General features: G+C 37.9%; 2 protein-coding genes across 2 annotated transcripts in view; one reads left to right on the top strand and one right to left on the bottom strand.

Moving 5' to 3' along the window:
- Positions 1-695: 695 nt before the first annotated feature.
- aqp11 (aquaporin 11) lies at positions 696-3541 on the bottom strand. Its single transcript, XM_014984752.2, has 3 exons — positions 2736-3541; positions 2032-2148; positions 696-1423 (listed from the first exon to the last, which is right to left on the bottom strand). Exons 1-3 carry the CDS (start codon positions 3331-3333, stop codon positions 1323-1325), a joined length of 816 nt encoding a protein of 271 aa, XP_014840238.1. The 5' UTR covers positions 3334-3541; the 3' UTR covers positions 696-1322.
- A 3500-nt stretch (positions 3542-7041) lies between these two features.
- Positions 7042-21893, top strand: part of pak1 (p21 protein (Cdc42/Rac)-activated kinase 1) — a 53839-nt gene continuing 38987 nt past the window's right edge. Inside the window, exon 1 of the mRNA XM_014984875.2 lies at positions 7042-8311. The gene's annotated coding sequence lies outside the window, so the exon portion shown is untranslated. The remainder of the gene's footprint in view (positions 8312-21893) is intronic.

Below are 21893 nucleotides of genomic sequence, written 5' to 3'. Positions count from 1 at the left end.
TCACAGTTTGAATCTGCACAGCTCTGTGCTATGCTAGCTGTAGCATGGCACAAATCGAGGGGGAGGAGGGATGAGCAGCACCACATGAGATTGTGATTGACAGCACTAAAACTCCTGCCACTGACTGGCTGTTCCTAGCACTGGGAGAAAGCAGAGGAAATAGATTTTTCACAGATTACCTCTCATGCCATACTGTCACAGCATAATGACAGTTTTAAAAAATATTTATATAAAATGCTGCAGCTTTATTTTCACTTAGGAGAGGACGGGTCAGAGCTGCTGCTGTCTCATCTGTTAAGTGTGGTGAAAGGTACAAGGGACAAGTTAAATATATGAATATGTTGGTAATTTTTTTTCCTTAATTCATTAAATGCTAGTGAAATGGAGGGAAACAGCAGTCTGTAGCTAAGCTAACTGCTAAATGGTTGATAATCTCACACAGTCCACTCACCTCTCGGAGAAAAACTGAGTTATAAATTAACACTCCTGCCTTTTTCTCTCTCTCTCCCTCTCTCTATTTTGTTTTTGAAAACCTGATTTTATAACTTTTCTCAGCAGCATAGCCACTGCCACAATTGTTTGTGGCAGCTGAACGAACTGTTCAGAATTGTCATCACCTTTCCCCTCTATACCGGGCCTAATGCTGTGTCACCAACCACTGAATCTGTCCAATATGTATATAAAAACAAACTGCACAGTTTTAACAATTTTATTAATACTATCGTTTTTACTGGAATCCAAAGGCACCAGTTACATTTGTGCAAAAAGTAGAGGACATGTTGTGCAGAAGATTCAGTTACAGTACAGCTTTAATATCACATTAAAACATGAATAACACTGGTTCCGTTTCCTCTGTTAAACAATTTGCTTAAAATATTACACAGAAGTAAGATGTTGTATTATACTATCTACACATTCTTTTATCCAAATGTAAATATAAAACTGTTGCAATAGATTTTAATATTTTAGCTACATTTGTGTGGTATAATGAGCTAAAGATGGTAAAATGTGGTTGGATTTTTTTTAAAAATCCAACGAACTGGTCAAATTTTATCAACACTTTCTCAGATTGAGTTTATCAATCTGAAAGTGTTGATAAGTTTGCAAAAATCAAATGCCTCTACTGAATGCTAAAGTAAACAAATGACTTACATATAGGATTTTGTATTTCAGTTGTGCTTCAGATGTCATATCTAGTCTAATTTACATTAAAAGTCTCTCAAATTGAAATATTTAGAAAAAGCAGCTCAGCAGAAACTTAGATGTTAACTGTTAATATTTACGCCTGATGTGCTCTGGGTAAACATGCAGCCCTGCAGCGCTCATGCCTGCTTCTTGGTCCGCTGCGGGAGGTGAAGAGGGGACGATTTTCGGGAAAATGCAGTCGTGAGTTTATCAAAGAGAAGCACTGAGCTCATCATACCTGAGACAACAGGAAGAAAGAAGGTAAAAATAAAGTAAACAGAGTAAAAAGAGTTGGATACAAAGACAAATATGTCTTACATGTCTACATGTAATATGTATTTAGTCATTTTGATACTGTATGCAACATACAAATGAGTCTTGAGAATCTAATATTTAATCAGCTTATAAGATTTATGTCAGCACTTTGGTTGTAAGCAGGCAGGGACACAAAGCTGATTTTAATTTCTTTACCACTGCAAAGATTCAGCTGAATAATTGTATATGTTAATCTGAAATAATGTGGTTCTGATAAAGAAATGACTTGGTTAAAATGTTTACATTTGGCTTAAATTGTTATTTGCTTTTGAAAAGCAAAAGTGAACTTAGGGCTGATAATCACACAGTTTGCTGTACTTCTAAGGCTTATTTTTTCAAATATTAACAGTGTTAAGCCCAGTCTGACTAGTTATAAAGCAAAAAATAGATTAAGAAATAGAACAATTTGGAGTCTTTTATGCTGAAAAAAGGACACAAATGCACAAAAATATAACACATATAATTAATGACTGATCTAAAAATGTGACCTTAGCTGGTGAAGTTTCAGACTGGTTTGCCAGTTGGTCTTACCCAGAAGTGGACCCAACCAGTACACAAAGCAGTACTCCAGGAATGAGTTCCCACTGCAGGGGAACTGTGTGGAAAAGGCCAGCGCCGGGTTAAACACGGCTCCAGTCACACCACCGCCTAAAATACAAACACACTTATCAAGGAGAATTTATTAAGTTATGCACCAATTTATTCAGAACCAGTAATATACGGAGGACCAAAACTGACATAATAAAAAATATACTTCTATTTTTTATTATGTCAGTTTTGGTCCTCCAGAATACAGGGTCTGCATTGCTGATACTAATACTCATACTGATATTTTTTATTACTTAAATAGTTAGGAACTAAATATTTAGCTTTCTAACTAAATATTTAGGTTCCAAAATAAACATTAAATTCCCATACTAAAACATTTAATTTTCAAACAAAATACCTATTTTCCAAACTGAATATTTAGTTTAGTTTGAAAACTAAATATTTAGCTAAGACTTAAACAAAATATTTAATTTGAACACTAAATATTTAGTAAAATAATTTTTCTATTTTGAACTAAATATTTAGTTAGGAACTCTGACATCTGTAAATGTGTGAATAATATGATGAAAATGTGACTTTGAAAAATAAATACCCCCAAATTTTAAATAAATAAAATTATTGCTGTTAATTTTTCACAAACGGCTCTCCATAATTGACAGCGGATTAAAAAAACCAAACCAACCCACCTGCATAAACCGCTGTTGTTATGGCAGCAGCTACTGCGTGCACGCGGTATTTCTCCTCCACAGATTGCGTTTGCGTGATGACAGTCTGAACAGCGAAGGCGCACATCAGCTCCACCGCAGCAGCCTGCGGGAGAGATGCGTGGATCGCGCTGACACACCGGAACCCCAGCAGCTTATGGCGGCTGTGGAGTCCCGACATCCCCATACCCCAGATCACCGGCACGGCCGCGCGCGCCGCCACCGCCGCGGCGAACTGGCACGCGATCCGCCGCACTGCGCACCCACCCGATAACCTCGCGCGGTACGCGTGCTCAAGCGCACCGCAGGGGTTACCCACTGCCCCTCGGAAGGTGAGCCCGTGAGCCACTGACGTCACATACGTCAAGGTGAGCGCGAGCTGAGGCGGGATGCCGCCAGACTCGGAGAGCAGCTTCAGCTCCTGCGTGCAGCAGCAGAGCTGGAAGGTCGACACGAGCTCCACCGCGTACGGTGAGAGCCCGGTGTTCGCGAGGCCCCGCACCATCAGCCTGCGGGTCACGTCGCTCAGCAGTACCACCACCGCAAGCACAGACAGAGACACGGCCACGTCGCCAGCCATGGATCCGGTCTCTGGGCGCGGGTTTTCAGCCGATAGGTCCCCCGCTGGAGATCACCGGGTTAGCGCTCCTCAATCCCGGAGGATGCGGGGTCCATTCGGGACAAAGTATTCTTCAGCCCCGGTGCTGCTCACATGGTGCGGAAGTGACTGAGCCCGTTTTCCTACTCCTCCCTCTCCTCCTGCCTCACCGCTGCTCATTTTCCAGTCAAAACCTCCGTCAGCGTAAACAAACATCCCTTCACGTTTCAGGTGTTTTAAATATAAATTAATCCTCTAATTATTGACAAGCTTCTTCACTTTGAGTCTGTTGGTCGACTTTCTGCTTTATAAGCCTCACAAAATCAGAGTTGTGACATTTACTCCATTACAATTTTAATAACTTTTTTAAATGTAATTTTAAGAGTATTTTTACTACGCTGTAATTTTTACTTTTACTTGAGTAATTTTGTTATGAAGTATCGCTACTCGTGTAAAATTTCTGGATACTCTATGCAATGTGAGTAACTTAACTGAATGAAAAACAAACATGTTTCAACAAAATATTCACCAGACACAGACATATACCTGCACTTTTGTTAAAGTTTCATAAGTTTTTTATTGAAAAAAATACTGATTGGGACATTTTTCTATTGCTTGATTTTGTTATTTTTGTTACTTATGAATTATTGTAATATTCTTCCTTAAAAATACCATCATTTTCACTTTATATTTTGATCTGTCTGGTTATGTAATATGTGAATATTAAATGATTGATAATTTGATCAGTTACCCATCAAATTTTGGGGGGGTAAAAATTTGATATTTTTACCAAATATGTTTTTACTCTTGAGGAATTTCTTGAACAGCTACCTATTACTTTTACTTGAGTAAAAATGTGTTGAAATTCTACTCTTTCCTGTCCACCTTTGCACAAATTTGGAAAACTGCTAACAGAGCTATAATTAGACAAAACTGGTATGTGCTATGGAGGACGGATCCTGCCAAATTAAAAAAAAAAAAATTTATATAAAAACGTAGAAAATAATGAAAGGCTTATTAGTGTTATGGTGTATTAAGTCTGTTGAAGATAGAAGAAAGAGGAGAACATTTTTTTACATTAATCTGAGAAATTTTCTTGAAAAAAAGGAAAATAGTGAATTTGAAAAGTTGAAAATTGGCTTAAAAGTCATAAAAGTTTAGCTCAATCCCAGAAATTTTTAAGAAACAAAATTTGAAAAGCTTCAAAAGTTTACAATTTTGACTTTTGAAATTCAGAAATGTCCATGTTTTATCACGAAATGTCTCTTTTATTGTAGCAAATTTTCAAACTCAGAAATTTCCAAGTTTTTTTTCTAGAAAATTTTAGAGATTTTTTTGGCAGAAATTTTGTCTTCTTTTTTATGTATAATAATCCTAATACGTCGTCTTATGATAGAGTAATTAATATTTATTTATTTATTTATTTATTTATTTATTTATTTATTTATTTATTTATTTTAAACAGACAATAAAATGTAAAAACAGAAAAAAATAAAATAAATGTTGATTGACATGCATTACGAGGAGAAGCAGCATTCAGTTTCTATGCACCACAAATTTGGAACAAACTTCCAGAAAACTGTAAAACAGCTGAAACACTGGGTGCCTTTAAATCTCAACTTAAAACCCACCTGTTTAGAGTTCCTTATGGCTAAATTAGGATCAGAGTGTGGGTTTTGATGTCTTTGATGTTTTTAATGTTTTTATCTTTACTTATTATCTTTGTTTTTATAATGTTTTTATAATGTTTTTATCTTTTTTTTATCTATTTATTAATTTCTTTTTATTTCTCTTTCTCACTGTTTCCGAAAGGTTAGAGTCCTTGTCAAACGGCGTTTTGACTAAAGTCTGAAAAAACCTAAAGGTTAGAGTCCTTGTCAAACGGTGTTTTGACTAAAGTCTGAAAAAACCTAGAGGTTAGAGTCCTTGTCAAACGGTGTTTTGACTAAAGTCCGAGAGGTTAGAGTCCTTGTCAAACGGTGTTTTGACTAAAGTCCGAGAGGTTAGAGTCCTTGTCAAACAGCGTTTTGACTAAAGTCCGAAAGGTTAGAGTCCTTGTCAAACGGCGTTTTGACTAAAGTCCGAAAGGTTAGAGTCCTTGTCAAACGGCGTTTTGACTAAAGTCTGAAAAAACCTAGAGGTTAGAGTCCTTGTCAAACGGTGTTTTGACTAAAGTCTGAAAAAACCTAGAGGTTAGAGTCCTTGTCAAACGGTGTTTTGACTAAAGTCCGAAAGGTTAGAGTCCTTGTCAAACGGCGTTTTGACTAAAGTCCGAGAGGTTAGAGTCCTTGTCAAACGGCGTTTTGACTAAAGTCCGAAAGGTTAGAGTCCTTGTCAAACGGCGTTTTGACTAAAGTCTGAAAAAACCTAGAGGTTAGAGTCCTTGTCAAACGGTGTTTTGACTAAAGTCTGAAAAAACCTAGAGGTTAGAGTCCTTGTCAAACGGTGTTTTGACTAAAGTCCGAGAGGTTAGAGTCCTTGTCAAACGGCGTTTTGACTAAAGTCCGAAAGGTTAGAGTCCTTGTCAAACGGCGTTTTGACTAAAGTCCGAAAGGTTAGAGTCCTTGTCAAACGGTGTTTTGACTAAAGTCTGAAAAAACCTAGAGGTTAGAGTCCTTGTCAAACGGTGTTTTGACTAAAGTCTGAAAAAACCTAGAGGTTAGAGTCCTTGTCAAACGGTGTTTTGACTAAAGTCCGAGAGGTTAGAGTCCTTGTCAAACGGCGTTTTGACTAAAGTCCGAAAGGTTAGAGTCCTTGTCAAACGGCGTTTTGACTAAAGTCCGAAAGGTTAGAGTCCTTGTCAAACGGCGTTTTGACTAAAGTCTGAAAAAACCTAGAGGTTAGAGTCCTTGTCAAACGGTGTTTTGACTAAAGTCTGAAAAAACCTAGAGGTTAGAGTCCTTGTCAAACGGTGTTTTGACTAAAGTCCGAGAGGTTAGAGTACATGTCAAACGGTGTTTTGACTAAAGTCCGAGAGGTTAGAGTCCTTGTCAAACGGTGTTTTGACTAAAGTCCGAGAGGTCAGAGTCCTTGTCAAACGGCGTTTTGACTAAAGTCCGAAAGGTTAGAGTCCTTGTCAAACGGCGTTTTGACTAAAGTCCGAAAGGTTAGAGTCCTTGTCAAACGGCGTTTTGACTAAAGTCTGAAAAAACCTAGAGGTTAGAGTCCTTGTCAAACGGTGTTTTGACTAAAGTTCGAGAGGTTAGAGTACATGTCAAACGGCGTTTTGACTAAAGTCCGAAAGGTTAGAGTCCTTGTCAAACGGCGTTTTGACTAAAGTCCGAAAGGTTAGAGTCCTTGTCAAACGGCATTTTGACTAAAGTCCGAAAGGTTAGAGTCCTTGTCAAACGGCGTTTTGACTAAAGTCCAAAGGGTTGGAGTCCCAGTTGACGGCGTCTCAACTAAAATTCTACAGCTTTTTATTTCTCTTTCTCACTGTTTACATTTTAATGATGTTTTTTAAAAATCTCTTTCTGTTTTTAATTTAATTATGTAAAGCACTTTGAATTGCCTTGCTTGCTGAAATGTGCTATACAAATAAAATTTGATTGATTGATTGATTGATTATTAGACAATGTGTTAGAATTGTTTTTAACGATAAGTATCTATGATTTCCTTCCTCTCTCATGCACATCAACAAATATTGCATACAAAATAAAAACTTTCAGAACTTTTATTATACATTATGATGAAAATTAATATGCATTTGTCTTTTCCAACAATATTAACTTAACATTATTACTACGATTTAATTTTCCATTTTATTTCCGATAGGAAATAAAATTTTTAAAATTACTTTCCTTTTTTACTTCATTTCTTCAATTTTTTCATATTCTGTATTTAGTAAGTTCATTTTTATTCACTGTCATTTCATTATTTTTTTTCCTCATTTCATCATATCCAATATTATTTATTTATTTATTCTATTGTACCTTGATTTATTTTCTACGTTTTCTGTTTGCATTCCCCTTCCTGTTTTCTCCTTTGTTCAGTTATTTATATATTTCTTTTTTTTCATGTTTTTATTTTCTTTGACAGCCTCTATGTTAAATAACTATTTGTGCATTCAGTTATATTGTTACTTAATAGGGAAATAATACATTGTTTAGCAGTTTAATTACCTTGATGTGCACTCCACCTCTCTTACCGCCAGATGTCACTACCTCCCCAATCTTTAATCTGCATCATTCTCGTCAGTCCTGGACTATTATGTTGTCTGTGGTCAAAGTACTAACTGATTTTAATATTACTTTATTTAGATCGAGTTTTATTGGTGTGAAAAAGACGTTCGGCTTGTAATTAATGCAATTAATATTATAATCAATGTATGTTTTATTAACTGTGTAATTGTTAAGTTATATTTTCACTCAAGTTGAGCGCTAAAATAAATGAAGTTTTATATTTTTTCTTAATTTTCATTTTGTAAAGATACGTTGTAGTAGAGTAGACGTTTCCTTCATGAATTTTACCGTCTATGAACCAGTTAATTGTATTTTTACACAGTTCAATTCAAAAGTTACACCTGAACGCAACGCCATCCATTCTAAATCTGTGGTAGAGCTAAAGTTTCGGACATTTCGTCATCGACTTTGAACGTAACACCGCTGAATCTTTACCGGCAAACTTGGACCCGCCCCGAGTTTAGAACGAACATCTGCATTAGCCAATCAAAAGCTTGAGTGTCTCCTGATTGACCAATAACGTTCTTGGAATCACGTCACAGTAGGCGGGTCTTTCTTTGCAGCAGGCTTCGCTAACAATAGCCTGGCCTCGGCAAGTTTTATCGTTAAAAAGGAGCAACCAGGAGGGCGACAGAGCAGAGCAGGTCTGAATCGACAAATAGGGAGAGAGAGACGGGGGGGAACAGAGTTTGTTGGATACATGAGACGGTGTGACACGGTTACGGAAAATTACAAAAAAAAAATCATCCAGGGATTTATATTTGCTGACAGACCAAGTGGTGAGTGATCTTTTTCTACTTTATACCTTACCGTTAGATTAGCCGTTGGTGCGGATTCCCTGCCACGGGCGCGTGGTGCGCTGTGATTTAAGGGGCTAATTTCCCTGATAATAAGAGGGGGTTGTTGCTTACTACACTACACTGGGAGCACAACATCATCTTTTTGTTCATTATCTGCATCCCTGGAACCCTGCTGGTTCATGAACATCCACTTAGTGTGGACTTTCAGTCTGTCACGGTGAGGTTATACCAGCCGGAGGCGTGGGTGGTGTGATTATTTTTCTTTATATTACCGGGTTACCTCCCAGATCTCCACTTGGCTGAGTTTTACTGGAGAACTGGAGGCATGGCAGGCCGAGTTCAAATGAATGAATGAACTTTTCACTTTTTCAATGCGTATTTATTATCTCCTGGTTTTTCCAGACAGTAGTAGAACATGTGGTTTAAAAATGGGATCTTTTAAAAGAGACAATTTAATTACACAGGCATGTGTGTTTTACATACAGTTCTTATGAGAAAATACTCCAAAATATATCACTTTTAATATATCATAAATTATAGTGAGTTAACAAAAACAAGAAAGCAGACAGCCACCTTGCAAGATTATATACATCTCTTTGAGTATTCCTTTTTTTATTTTACTATATTAAAACCACAAATTTCAGTGTATTTTATGTGACGTTTATGTGATAGACACAATGTGGTGCATAATTGGGATTAAAGTAATGCAGTCTTTAAACTTTTTTTAATCTGATATTTTTTAAAAATTGGTCATTTTTGGCATTGACAGCAGAAGTGCATTGGGGCATATTTCTATCAACAACTGACATTTTTGTCCATTCTTCTTCTTTGCAAACTTAGCCAGAATGGATGAGATTCTCTGTGCAAAGCATTTTTTGAGTCTTGCCATAGATTTTCAGTTGAATGTTGGTTTGGACTTTGACTAGATCAATCTAATTCATTGATAAGCTTTACTCTAAATCATTCCATTATGGTTCTAACTGTATTTTTAGGGTCATTGTCCTGCTTTAAGGTGAATCTCTGCACCAGTTGCTGGTCTTCTACAGCCTGTGGTTTTCCTCCAGGATTACTCTGTGTTCAGCGCCACCAATCTTTCCAATGCTGACCAGCTTCCCTATCCCTGTTAAAGAAAACTATTCCCACAGCATGTTGCCACCACCACTAGGATGTTTTGCCCAGGGTGATAGTTTTCTGTCATACATTGTTTTGCTTGTACAAATTTTGCTTGTACAAAAAGCTCAGTTTTGGCCTCATCTGACAAGTAGACCATCTTCCTGCTGGGTCCAAATGGGACTGCTTATTGGTTTCTTTCACCAGTGACTTCCAGATTTGTACAATGGACAACCAATTGTTCTCCTGATATCAGATTCTCTCCAGGACATCCATGTTGTTTTATTTTTGTAATTGCTTGATAATCTTTCCCTTTTCAGATGATTTCGAGAGCTCAAGGAGTATTTCCAAGCCTATGACATTGTGTTCTTAGGTCTTCATGATGCTTTTTGCTGATGCCTAACGGTTCATTCACACCAGCCATGTTGAGTCCGCTTTAATCAAGCTGTAGTACATTTGCCTAGAAAGTCTGGTTCGTTTGTGAAAGTGTGAATGCGTAAATGAACTCTGATGCCGACCAAAAAAGTGAACTCTGGTCATCCTACAAACCTTGGTCTCAGTTCGGTTGAAGTTAACTCTGCTTCAGTTCGAATGCAGATGTGAACACCAAGCGGACATCCACAAGCAGGAAGTGGACTACAGCACAGGGCATTCTGGGTAAATACATCTAAAACAAAGGTGCAGTTTTGGCACTAGTGGGAGGAATGGCTTGTGATTTTTATTTTATTTTAATTTTTTTTACCAAAAACAAAAGAGAAAGCATACAACCTCCAAAATCCGATGCTACTCCATTTTTGTTTACATTTCGTGAAGAAGGAAGTTGCAAGTACACCTCGCTGCAGCAAACAGAAAGGGGCGGGGACGGACCACTGTCATTCTCTTACCTTATTTGGAAATGGGGCCATTGCAATCCGGAAGTGAAGGGGGCAATATTTCCTATACTTCCGTTTTTATTTTCTTTTGAAATCTGTGATATATTTTCACCTTTAGGAAAGAGTTTCACTCTCAGAATGTATTTGAACTTCTCTGTTTTATTTACTTCACGGCAGCTCACAGTTTTTAGCAAATTCTGTAGCTTTCGGTCTACTTCTAAATCTGCTCCTTAGTTGCATCTTTTTGGGCCTGCTACTGCCTCTAGTGGTGTGGGGGTGGTAACACAACCAATATAATTACATTACTAAATCAGAATACCACAAAGTCTTTATTATTTACTATTAATTCTGGCATTACTGGCACCGTAAAAGATAAATTCCCTCACAAAAGAACATACCTTTTCATTTCCTTAAGGAAGTAGAGTTCATTAAATGAGATAAACAAGAACTGAAAGTGATTTCAGTTTCACTTGATGGCCAACCTGTTCAAACTGTGGCAAATTTGGTTTGCCACAGTTTGTAACAACCAAATCGACTCATTCTGAAACCAAAAACAACTGTCTCAACTGTTTGCTGAAAGAACATGGAAGATGGCAGGAATACTTTAGCAGGGAGCATCCATCCTCATTTTTCATCAGTTTGGACCTCTGAGCTCATGAAGGTGTTACTGTGTTCCTCTGGCAACTAAGAACATCTATTAGGTGTCATTTATTGACAGTGCAATAATTATTCTTAACCAAACTAAATAATATTTACCTATGGCGTGCTAAGTATTATGCTCTATTCACAAATTGTTGATAATCAATCATATCAATCAATCATATCTTTATTCCAGACACTAAAAAGATCCATAGAAAAAAGGTAAAAACAAGCAAAATAAGAGAAAGATAAAAATAAACATGACATATTATTCACCGAATCACAAATAAATTATGACGCCAATGATTCCATAATCTTGAAGAGAATCTCACTGTACTAAAAGCAAGATTTACTAAAATTGCAATTATATTGCATGACGCAGATAATCTACACATGCATTTATACATAAGATTCCTGAGCACAGCTGCACATGTGGAAAAAGCATTATGTACAAATATATGGCTAGCACTACTCCATCTAGGCACTTTGAGTAGTAGCTTCATGCCATCATTGTAGGACACATAAAGTTTCTGCAGGTTACTTTTTTTGTATCGTCGCCACAGATGGGCCGTGTAATAATATGATTCATGAATATGATTTATTGTTTTAGAGTCAAAGGAAAATTTCCTTGTTGATAGATTAAATAGTTTCATCTTATTTTTTTATAGATACAAGACTCTACAATAAAAAATCTCAATAATATACATGGCACTGTAAAAACAAAAAAAATAATTTTTGCTTATATCTGTTTAACAACCCTGGTTGTAACAACCTGGATTGTTATTCTTCTGTAATTAATTTATCAACTTTTGCTCAATTAAATTTCTTACATATACATTGCAAATGGTATTTTTATTATAGTTGATCATGTTGTTTTTCATGTCTCCTTATTTCTTTTGTTCTTCCTATAATTGATGGAGATATATAGAAATTATTTATAATGTATAAAGGTATTGTTTGTCATTTAATTAGCTCTACATCCTTAAGAAAATGAAAAAAATATGTTGTTTTATAATGCAAGTAATGCCAGAATTAATAGTAAATAATAAAGACTTTGTGGTATTCTGATTTAGTAATGTAATTATATTGGTTGTGTTACCACCCCCACACCACTAGAGGCAATAGCAGGCCCGAAAAGATGCGACTAAGGAGCAAATTTAGAAGTACACCGAAAGCTACAGAATTTGCTAAAAACTGTGAGCTGCCGTGAAGTAAATAAAAGAGAGAAGGTCAAATACATTCTGAGAGTGAAACTCCTTCGTAAAAGTGAAAATATATCATATTTCAAAAGAAAATAAAAACGGAAGTATAGGAAATATTGCCCCCTTCACCTCTGGATTGCAATGGCCCCTTTTCCAAATAAGGTAAGAGACTGGCAGTGGTCCGTCCCCGCCCCTTTCTGTTTGCTGCAGCGAGGTCCTTCTCGGAAGTTGTGCTCAGTGTCTTCTTCAGAGGTTTTTGTGTTGTTTCCTTCAGTGGTTCTTGGTGCAGCGCCACCGCAGGCGAGGAGGGGAACAGGTTTTTCAAAATGTTTGGATAGTTTTATGCAGAGCATTATGAAAGAAAGCCAAACCACCTGAAAATGTAACAAATGTTGCAATTTCGGTCCCCAATCAAACAGAATCTACTGGACTAACAGGTGTGAAAACACCTTGAGAAACTAAATTACTCTCAGGTGGACTCTATTTGATAATTAGGTATTGAATTTTATTGACAGTTAACCGAGTAAAGAAGGGTTAGTTCCAATTGCATTCCACATTTTTCAGTTTTTTTCTTTGTAAAAACCATAAAAGCCATGTATCCTTTGTCCTTCATTTTACTTCTGAATTGCTTTTTGTTGGTCTATTGTGTAAATATTCTAATAAAATACATTGAAGTAAAATACATTGAAGTTTGTGGTTGAATTCTTTGGCAAGGCACTGTGTATCTGGAAAACTGTCCAATTTAAAAGGGAATCAAATATTCCTGTAAAGCCAACGTGTTACTTTACCGTAACCTCATTGTGCTTTTGCACGGCCTGCTGTGTCTTTGACGGTAGGGAAGCCATTCTCTAGTTTTCTAGGTTTTGTGCAACACTCTGCACAAGATGCACTCACGCTCTTCTTTCCACAGGGCTCAGCAGAATCCCTGTACATCCTCGAAAGTTAACTCTGTGGGTTTGGCCGCTCTGCTGCACATATATCTGCTGCGTCGCATTGATTTTAAACAAACCAGGACACTTTTGGCATTTTTATTAGATTTACAAGTTAGATCTACTGTTATTGCTGCTTCCTGACTCTTTAAAGTCAGCCAAAGCCTTTAGTCAGCTGACACATTTTCTCTGAGTGCATACTCACCGAGGCAGATGATTTGGCTCAGCTGTTCTACATTTGGGTTAGGAATTAATAACTTTAAGGAATTATTGTGTCTTTTTTTTGGTTGTTTCCTTTGTAAACAACGAAACTGTTAGACTGGTATTTCCGATTTTGCCAATGTGTTTTTAATATCTGTATGCTTTTTGCAAAAGATTTTAGGCATTCCTCATTTCTTGATATTTTAGTAAGAGATCTGAAGACTTGTTGGTGGTATTTTGAAGTTTTTTCTTTGAGCTTTGCCTGGTTTATTACTCATTTTCAGTCAAAGCCCTGACCATGACAGCAGATTGTTCAGTCTGTTTCTAAATGAACAGAAAAAAGGGCCCAAGTGAAAATGATTAATCATATCTGAAAGTAATTTCTTTTAAAATAGAAAGGAAAATCCAGCAAAGACCTCATATAGGACATAAAACATCTACTTCAGCTGTTATCTCTTTGAGAGCCAACATGTTGGTGCTAAAGTCCTATTTTCTGTTTTACCTTTGGTAATTGTCATGGATTAGACTATGATAGAACAAGCTGTGTCTTTATGAGCGGCTGTCTGAAGATCCAGTTATAAATAGCTCATTTCTAAAAGTCACAACTGATTCATCTCTTAAACTTGTGAGCATTTCTATGGCTGAATGATTCAAAGGTCAGAAATTTGCAACTATGTTGTTAAGTGAGTACATACACCAAAAATAACACTGTTCCAGCTCTTAAAGGGAGTTTTTTTTTGTTGTAAACTTTTGCGTTCTTCTTATTTTTGGACTTTATAACAGCATAAACATCTGAAGATGCTACTTTGCATGCTAGTTGTTTGAAACCACTTGGACCGACTGAACAACATGCAAGTGTTTTTGGAAGTGACAGTTAAAGGGTATACAGAAAGGCTAAGGGAAAGTTCACCTTTCTACACTTCCTCCAGTCCCAGGGTTTTTGGTAGTGATGCACCAGTCAATCAGCCAGTCGTCAAAATTGACCCAGTTTCCATTTGCTGATTAGTTGTCTGCCTATAAACGCATAAACATACATGATGTTCTTTGAATCACTTTCTCTAAAGTTTAGTAAAATCAGATAAAGGTGCAGGACATATTCTCTGATGCCTAAGCAGTGACAATCAACATGCAAGATGCCTGTGAATCCTGGAAATGGACAGCAGCTAGCTGTCATATTATCTTCATGCAGGTGACAATGGCGTTACTTTCAGAACATTCTTCTTAGTGAGATCACCAATGATGTGACGAATTACCTAAAAGATGCTGAAAGTCTCAAAACACTCAACGTCCGATCCACTTGGTGTTCATATACAAACTGCACCAGAGTTCACTTTAACCAAACCGAATCCTAGGTTTTTACGTGGACCACTGTTCGCTATTTTGTGTAAGCGATCAAAGTTTGATTGTGCATTCACTCTTCTCCAGAGGAGCTGAACTTTCTAAGCAAACAGACTGGAGTTTGATTAAAATGGATTAGGCAGGGCTGGTGTGAATGAATCTAAAGTGATTCAAATCTAAAATTAACTTTTCAAATCACACGGTAAACAGAAAAAGTTGGCCAAAACTCCTCGACAGTATTAAAATCAAAGCTTCTACTTTGATAGCACATTGAACTTTTTTTCTCATACAATCTTTCCATTCCATTCTTACTTAATAAACAGTGTGAAAGTTATTGCTTTTGTCTGCATTTGAGGTTGGAGCCAAATGTTTTTCGAACCTGCAGGACCAGATGATTTTTATTGTAGAACCCTATAACTGAAAGATGGTGTAGTATAGCAGTACACACTTCAGACTTATAATCTGTACATGTAACCGGTGCTGGTTATCCTGTAGCTCCTATCAGCTCTACAGTCTTTTCAAACAAACGAACATCAAGGACAAAAGCTCTAAAACCGACCAATGAGAGAATACGTACTTCAGGAACATGCTAACCGGAGCACCGGGTTATGGCTTAGGGCTGATAGCGGCCCAGTTGTTGCCATGGATATCTGGGTGTGGTGAAAGGAGTGTTTTATTGTCCCATGTGAGGCATGAGGCCACACAGTTGTCGCTCTGACACCTCGGCAGCATGAGGGAGGGCTTAACAACCCATTTGTCTCCTGCTGCTGTGACTTGGTGTCTCCAGGAGACAGCAGACTGTTGTCAGACCTTGTATGTGTTAGCACTTCACGTTTCGGCTCCATCTCACCTGTCACTGAAGATATTTTTAACCGTTTGGACCCTAACGAGCTGCTTATTACAAGGTATGAACCAGAGCAGAAGAATTTTGATCAGTTCCTGGCATTTATAATCTCCTAATCTCTCAAGGTGCTGGAAGGCAGGTTTGTTGCTGCTGCTGAGCGAAAGGAGAATGGTTATCATCTGTTTCCAGTCTTGCAATATTTTTTTTTCTCCCCCCCAAATGCCAAGAGAGACCCACAAAAATGGTGAACAAGCAAATTTTCCTGCATGTGCAGCTATTCTTTTACATGCAGTCTGTTTTATTTTACTCATCAGCTTGCTCTGGTTTTAAAGATGAACATTTCAAAACATAATTAGATTTTAAGTGCAGAATAATTTCCACAACCAATACTGACACAACACTGTAATTACCATTGATATTTCCTTCTCCTGCGCTCACTCTCAGACCAACATAAATGGCAGGATTGGCTGTGGAGCAGCAAAAAGCCAGCCAGCAGCTGAATAATACATAGACTGTCTGCTTGGAAGGGTGCTGGGCTTGCTGAGCATGGCGTCTAGACCAACCCCAGCACCAAACTACAAGCTTCCTGCTCATTTTCCCCCCATGAAGCCGGTGGACCGCATCAGTCAAGGTGAAAGTTTTGATCGGGGATCAGTTCTTTTTCCCCACTTGAAGTAAATCCACTGCGCTGATGAGAAAGCGGATTAACAGCCAGGTTAGGGTGGGTGTGCAAGTTGGAAATAAATGGTTTGATTCTGCAGTGTTTATCATGCTGATACATTCTGCATGAAAAGCAGAACTTTAGTTCAGTTTCATTAAACAGAAGATAGATGGAGGCCCTTTATTTGTTAACTAGAGGTGCGCCATATTATTGCATTTGCAGTACTACCAGTGGATCTTTTGACACCAGTGAAAAAAATTATGTTGCTAAAAACCATAACACTGCCAGGCATTAACTTTGATGCCTAGTCCATGGTCAGATGGAAAAAGTGAACAAAGTTACCGATCAATAAGAAGTGTGCACAAGCTTTTGCTTTTTACAGCTTTTTTCATGTTGCATATATTTTGGTGTTGGAAAAAAATAAACCCCGCCTCTCGCCCGGAACGTTAGCTGGAGATGGGCACCAGCACCCCTCCCGATCCCGCAAAGGACAAGGGTGTAAAGAAAATGGATGGATGGATGATTAATAATTAGACGGTAAAAGGTGCTTAATATGAGAGGTTTTTTTTGCATAATTTGAAGCAGGTGAAGCTAAAACTAACACTTGAGTTCTGGGTAAAACCTATTTACAGACAGTTTTTTCTTAATCTTAGATGCGAAATATCTATATTTTTTTGTATAATTTTGGCTTGATTACTGCTTTGTCTGTGTTATTCAGCCATGTTGGCGTCACAGAGCTAGACTAGTGTTTAATAATTTAGGTTTTAAAGATAGTGGAGTCGTCTGCCTGAGTTTCTGTTTTACCAGAATTCCTGTTGCTTTTCTGTCAAATTCAGAACATTGGCTGTCAAAAATATGTAAATAAAATTTTTGTCTAATTTGGCCTTTTTAAGCAGAAGCTATTGGATGAGACTCAAATAATAAACGTGTAGGAATGCAGAGCCGAGGCATGAAGAGGGTTTAGCATTTTGTCACGCCCTCCTTCGATCAGCCAGCTGTTTAAAGCTGAATTTTTCAGTGCTGATGTATCGCATTCACACCCTGCTGCCTTGCATCCCTCACAGATGTGCTGTAATTATTTTTTTTCTGCTGTGTGCATTTCATCATCACATGACTTCATACTGTAAATGTTTTTTTTGTGGGATAATGTAATCTGCAGAGAGCGCAACACGAGTCTGTCCAGAGAAAACCACAGATTTGCCAATTAAAGCACACAAGGTGAATGAGTTCATACCCAATCTATGTATTCATCTAAATGTATGACTCCCACTGCTGTAAAGACAACTGTTCATTTCAAATGAGGAAGTACAGCTTTTGTTTGGGAGTTCATCCAGTCTGTCATAGACTGCATACATTATTTTCAGCCAGTGTACGGTATTTTCCGCACTATAAGGCGCACCGGATTATAAGGGGCACCTTCAATGAATGGCCTATTTAAAAACTTTTTTCATATATAAGGCGCATCGCATTATAAGGCGCATAGAATAGATGCTACAGTAGAGGCTGGAGTTACGTTATGCATCCACTAGATGGAGCTGCATTAAAGGGAATGTCAACAAAATGGTTGACTCCGGTCGGCGAGGAGAGTTTTCCGCGACTGGGCCGGGGCGTGGCCGGACGATGGTCACCCTTCTCCGTTCGCACACAGCATGTTCGTGGAGAACGAGGTGCTAAATGACCTGCAGACGACCTGATTCTAGACGGTCGATAGGTAGATAGGTCAGTCAAACTTTATTAATAGATTACAAACCAGTGTTCTGACAACTATCCCAGCATGCACCACTCGCTTCTTCTTCTACGGGCGAAAATGAAGTCGGCGGCTGCTTACCGTAGTTGCTAGATCTGTTGTGGCTCAATATTGGTCCATATATAAGGCGCACTGTCGGCTTTTGAGGAAATTGAAGGTTTTTAGGTGCGCCTTATAGTGTGGAAAATACGGTAATTGTTGTTGATAATGTGTTTAAAGGCGATCAGATTAGAGGGTTCAGTTGCACTTAAGCTAATAAAAATGTAGAAATTTTCATACCAACAGGTCAGCTGCCAATAGGTAGGCGTTTTAAACGTTTGTTAAAGTAAAGCTCATCTAGATTGTTTTAAAACTACGTCTCATTGCAGTTTAGAACTACAAACACCCTGAAAGCCCATAAATAGGATTTATCTGACTTTATTTTAAACGTCTCCCTGACAGTTTAACATTGAGTCTTCCTCCATCAGTAACAGCATCTACAATGAAGAGTGTTGAGAGCTTACAAAAGATCCGGTCAAGCTGAAAACCATACTATTCCTAATTTTGTCAAAGTAATGTTTTTGTAATGAAGAAATACAAACCGGACCCTCTGTGCTCGTGTGTTTCTGGTTTGGCAGTAAATTCGACACACAAAGGATATCTGCAAACAGCGATGGGCGACTGGGAGTTAATTTTTGCTTTGAAAAGCAATCTGATGTGACACCGCTAAAGACTATTGTTGTGGTAAAAGGAGTTGGCGTACTAAGGCTAACTAACTCCTTTTGGTAAAGCATAGCTATTAAAGCCTAAAATAGCATCTCAATGCTAAATATGTAGCCGCAGCACAGATGTCCCCAACGCTAATGTTAGCGTCCACATTTCTAAAGAAGTTCCATGGATAATTGGGGATTCCTGGAACACTGGAAAGATGAATGGAAAGATGAATGGATATAATGACATTTTTGCACCAGGGGGTGTAAAGGGGTTTAATTTGAAAATCCTGGCTATTTTGTACCCAAAGTTCCTGAGTTCCTTAATATTGGGAGACCTGTGATCAACAGAGATTTGACTGACAGACATATTTGCAGGTAACAATCGTCACCCCACTGTCACCAGCTGTTCTTGTTATATTTAGCGACATTTCAGAAAAAAAACAACATTGGAAAATCGGAATCGGCAGGGCAGGCTTTTTAAAGATTGCTAATTGGCCAGAAAACTGCCATCGGTGCACTCCTATTAATTTATCTACATGGTTTTTGATTAAAATGTGCTTAATTGCAATTAATTACAGACCCGGCAATTGATTAAAAATTTGTATTAAGTTTCACCACTTGTGAAATAGTTTTAACTCAGAAGCCAGTCGGTTGATGAATGGTCGTACTTCGTCCTCCACTGCAGGGCTGAAACTGATGGTGATGAAGCAGAAACCTCCCCTTTAAACAAGGAACTTCCCCAGATCCTGACGAGGTCAACGTGCCTGTTGTAGCACCTGGGCGGTGAGGATGCAGGAAAGAAAACCGTTTGCTTTGATTCTCAAGGAGCTTTTCAGATCTGCCAGGGTCCAGCCGCGTTCTGCCGGGTCGTTCGGGTCATGGATGGTGTAGCGCAGTCTTAATCCTGAACCCTATAAAGCTTCTGGATTTATTACTGCCTCTCCAGACCCGGTTGCTACAGCCACAGTTCACTTGGCCAGAACCGCCGCTCTTCCAGCAGTTTCAGCCCACTAAATCTGATTCTAATCAGCTGCTTTTCTTTTTACACACTGTGGGAAATCAGTCCGTGTCTCTGGTTGGATTCCCACACTTGTTCCTGGCTCTCGTCCAATCAGGAGAGTCCTCAGCTCACAAAACTGGCTTCTGTCCGTCTGTAACACTTAATGCAGGTTACAGTCACAGAGTTTTTTTTAACCAGTTTTACATCCACTTAACCCGATCAGTCTTTATAATTATCTGAAGGTGCTATAAAAGTACTTTTAAAAGCAGATTTGTTACTGGTGCTGATATGATCCAACCTTTGGTCATAACTTGGAGCAGAACCAGCACTTTCTTTCCAGTGACTGTAGATTCTGGGGAGTGGCGGTCTTGGGTTTGGAGCAGCATGTTGTTTCTTACATGATCAGTTCAGCTTCAGAACATTAAGTTAAACCAGTTAAATACATTACATTATGATGCTGTCTGTGTTTGTCAACGTAAGTGTTGCTTCGACCGGCCGATCCGCAGATTGATGGAAACATAAAGTGGATGGAGCCGTAAATTTGGGTCCAGGTTCAGCTGTGTGTCAGATTTACTCTCACTGGTTGTTTTCTGGGTTTCAGGGAAGGGGAGTTCCAGCACTTTGTATTCTGATATTTTCAAATACCAACATCATGATATCATTCGTACAGATACCACCCAGCACAAACCTTTCCAAGTATCCCAACACTGCAAGGCAGATGGTCTCTTCCTCTTTCCCATTTTTCTCCTCCTATTTTTTTCTTTTCACATCCTCCTCTCTTCACTGTTCTCTGCTTTTTCTTTCCATACATTTCCCCTAATCACTGCTCTGTCTGTGTATTCCTGCTGCTTTTCAACAATAACTTCTGTTTATATTGAAATGTCTCTCTTCACTTCTTATGGTTGACTTGTTTTTGTATTTGTTTTTTGTGAGTAAAGGAACTGTATAAATACTCCATATCACAATGAAACATGGGAAGTCTCTTTTTCTGATTATTCTCCTCTTAATTATCAAATATGTGAGGTTTATTACCAGCTGCTCTGATACAGGAGAACAGCTGTTTCCTTTTCTTTAAATTAATTTAATAACTGCACTAGTACAGCACACTTAAATACACCAACAGCTTCACAAGTTTGGTCAAGCATGTAAAAATTACACAACTTTAATTTCTTCAGTAAAGTTTATTTGAATAGCACATTTCATCGACATGACAGTTCAAAGTGCTTTACATCATAAAAACATAAAAATAAATCACAAACATATTTGTTAAATATTACTTATGGTTATATATTTTTATTTATTATTTTTTTAACACCTTGGATGGAGTAGCTTGTCAACAAATAATCAATTTCCCCTTAGGGTCAATAAGGTATTCTATACAGTCAGTAGATGTGAAAACCAGTAACAGACAATACATTTTGTCAAGTGAAGTTATTAAAATAATCACTAAACATCAAATATGTTGGATAATGTCCCATTTGTTATGGTTCAAAAGCAACTCTAAGCAGGTGGATTTGAGTCTTTATTTAAGATTAAAAGTCAGTACAATTAGGAGTATAACAACAAATGTGAAATAAATAAACTGAAACTGACAAACAGGTTGACCACCTTGGTCAAACCTGTCAAAAATAAACTGTAACAAACCTTTCAAATGGTTCAGATAGTGGAATTAGGAATCCTAAACATAATGTAAAATAAATAATAAAGTATTATGCTGCTCAGAGCACAAAGCGTAGAATTAGATTGGATAGATCTGGCCCTAGGGGTCAATCTAGAATTTTTTCATTATTGGGATCAATACAGATATTCATATCGAATTGGTGCGTCTCTGTTGTTCTGGAGGAATTTTCTAATTCTTTCACAAAAATTGTTATAAATAATTGTTTTGAATGGGGGAAAATAAATTTTAATCAAATTGTGACATAGATTCCCACCTGTAGCGCCAACCCTACTTCCTGCTTTCTATCTGAGACTTTTCTTCTTCTCTGCTGTCGCTGTCGGAGCAGGATCCGTCCTTCTGTTGTTTTCCCTTAAAGGGACACTTCATGCCGAGTTCTCACCTCAGCTTTAACAAAACGTCATCAACACCTTTCTTCCCTTAAGCACTTTTAAATATGACCAGCCAAGAATGTCAGCTTAACCTCTGCATGACCCTGTTGAAGTGTTTCATTACACCGTGACACATTAAGCCGCAAAACAAACGATTATATGGATATAATAGACTAAGTTAACTGTGTATTTGCAAAATGCCATTTAAATGCAGAGTGTTAGCGGTCAGGTTGAGTTACATGTTACTCATGTCTTCCAAGTACCTTTTCCAAGCAAA

Source organism: Poecilia mexicana, unplaced genomic scaffold, assembly GCF_051168715.1.
Source record: "Poecilia mexicana isolate PSO_F unplaced genomic scaffold, ASM5116871v1 scaffold_13, whole genome shotgun sequence".
NCBI classification, from domain to species: domain Eukaryota; kingdom Metazoa; phylum Chordata; class Actinopteri; order Cyprinodontiformes; family Poeciliidae; genus Poecilia; species Poecilia mexicana.
The sequence above is the reverse complement of the archived record's forward strand: the minus strand, read 5'-3'. Positions and strand labels throughout refer to the sequence as shown.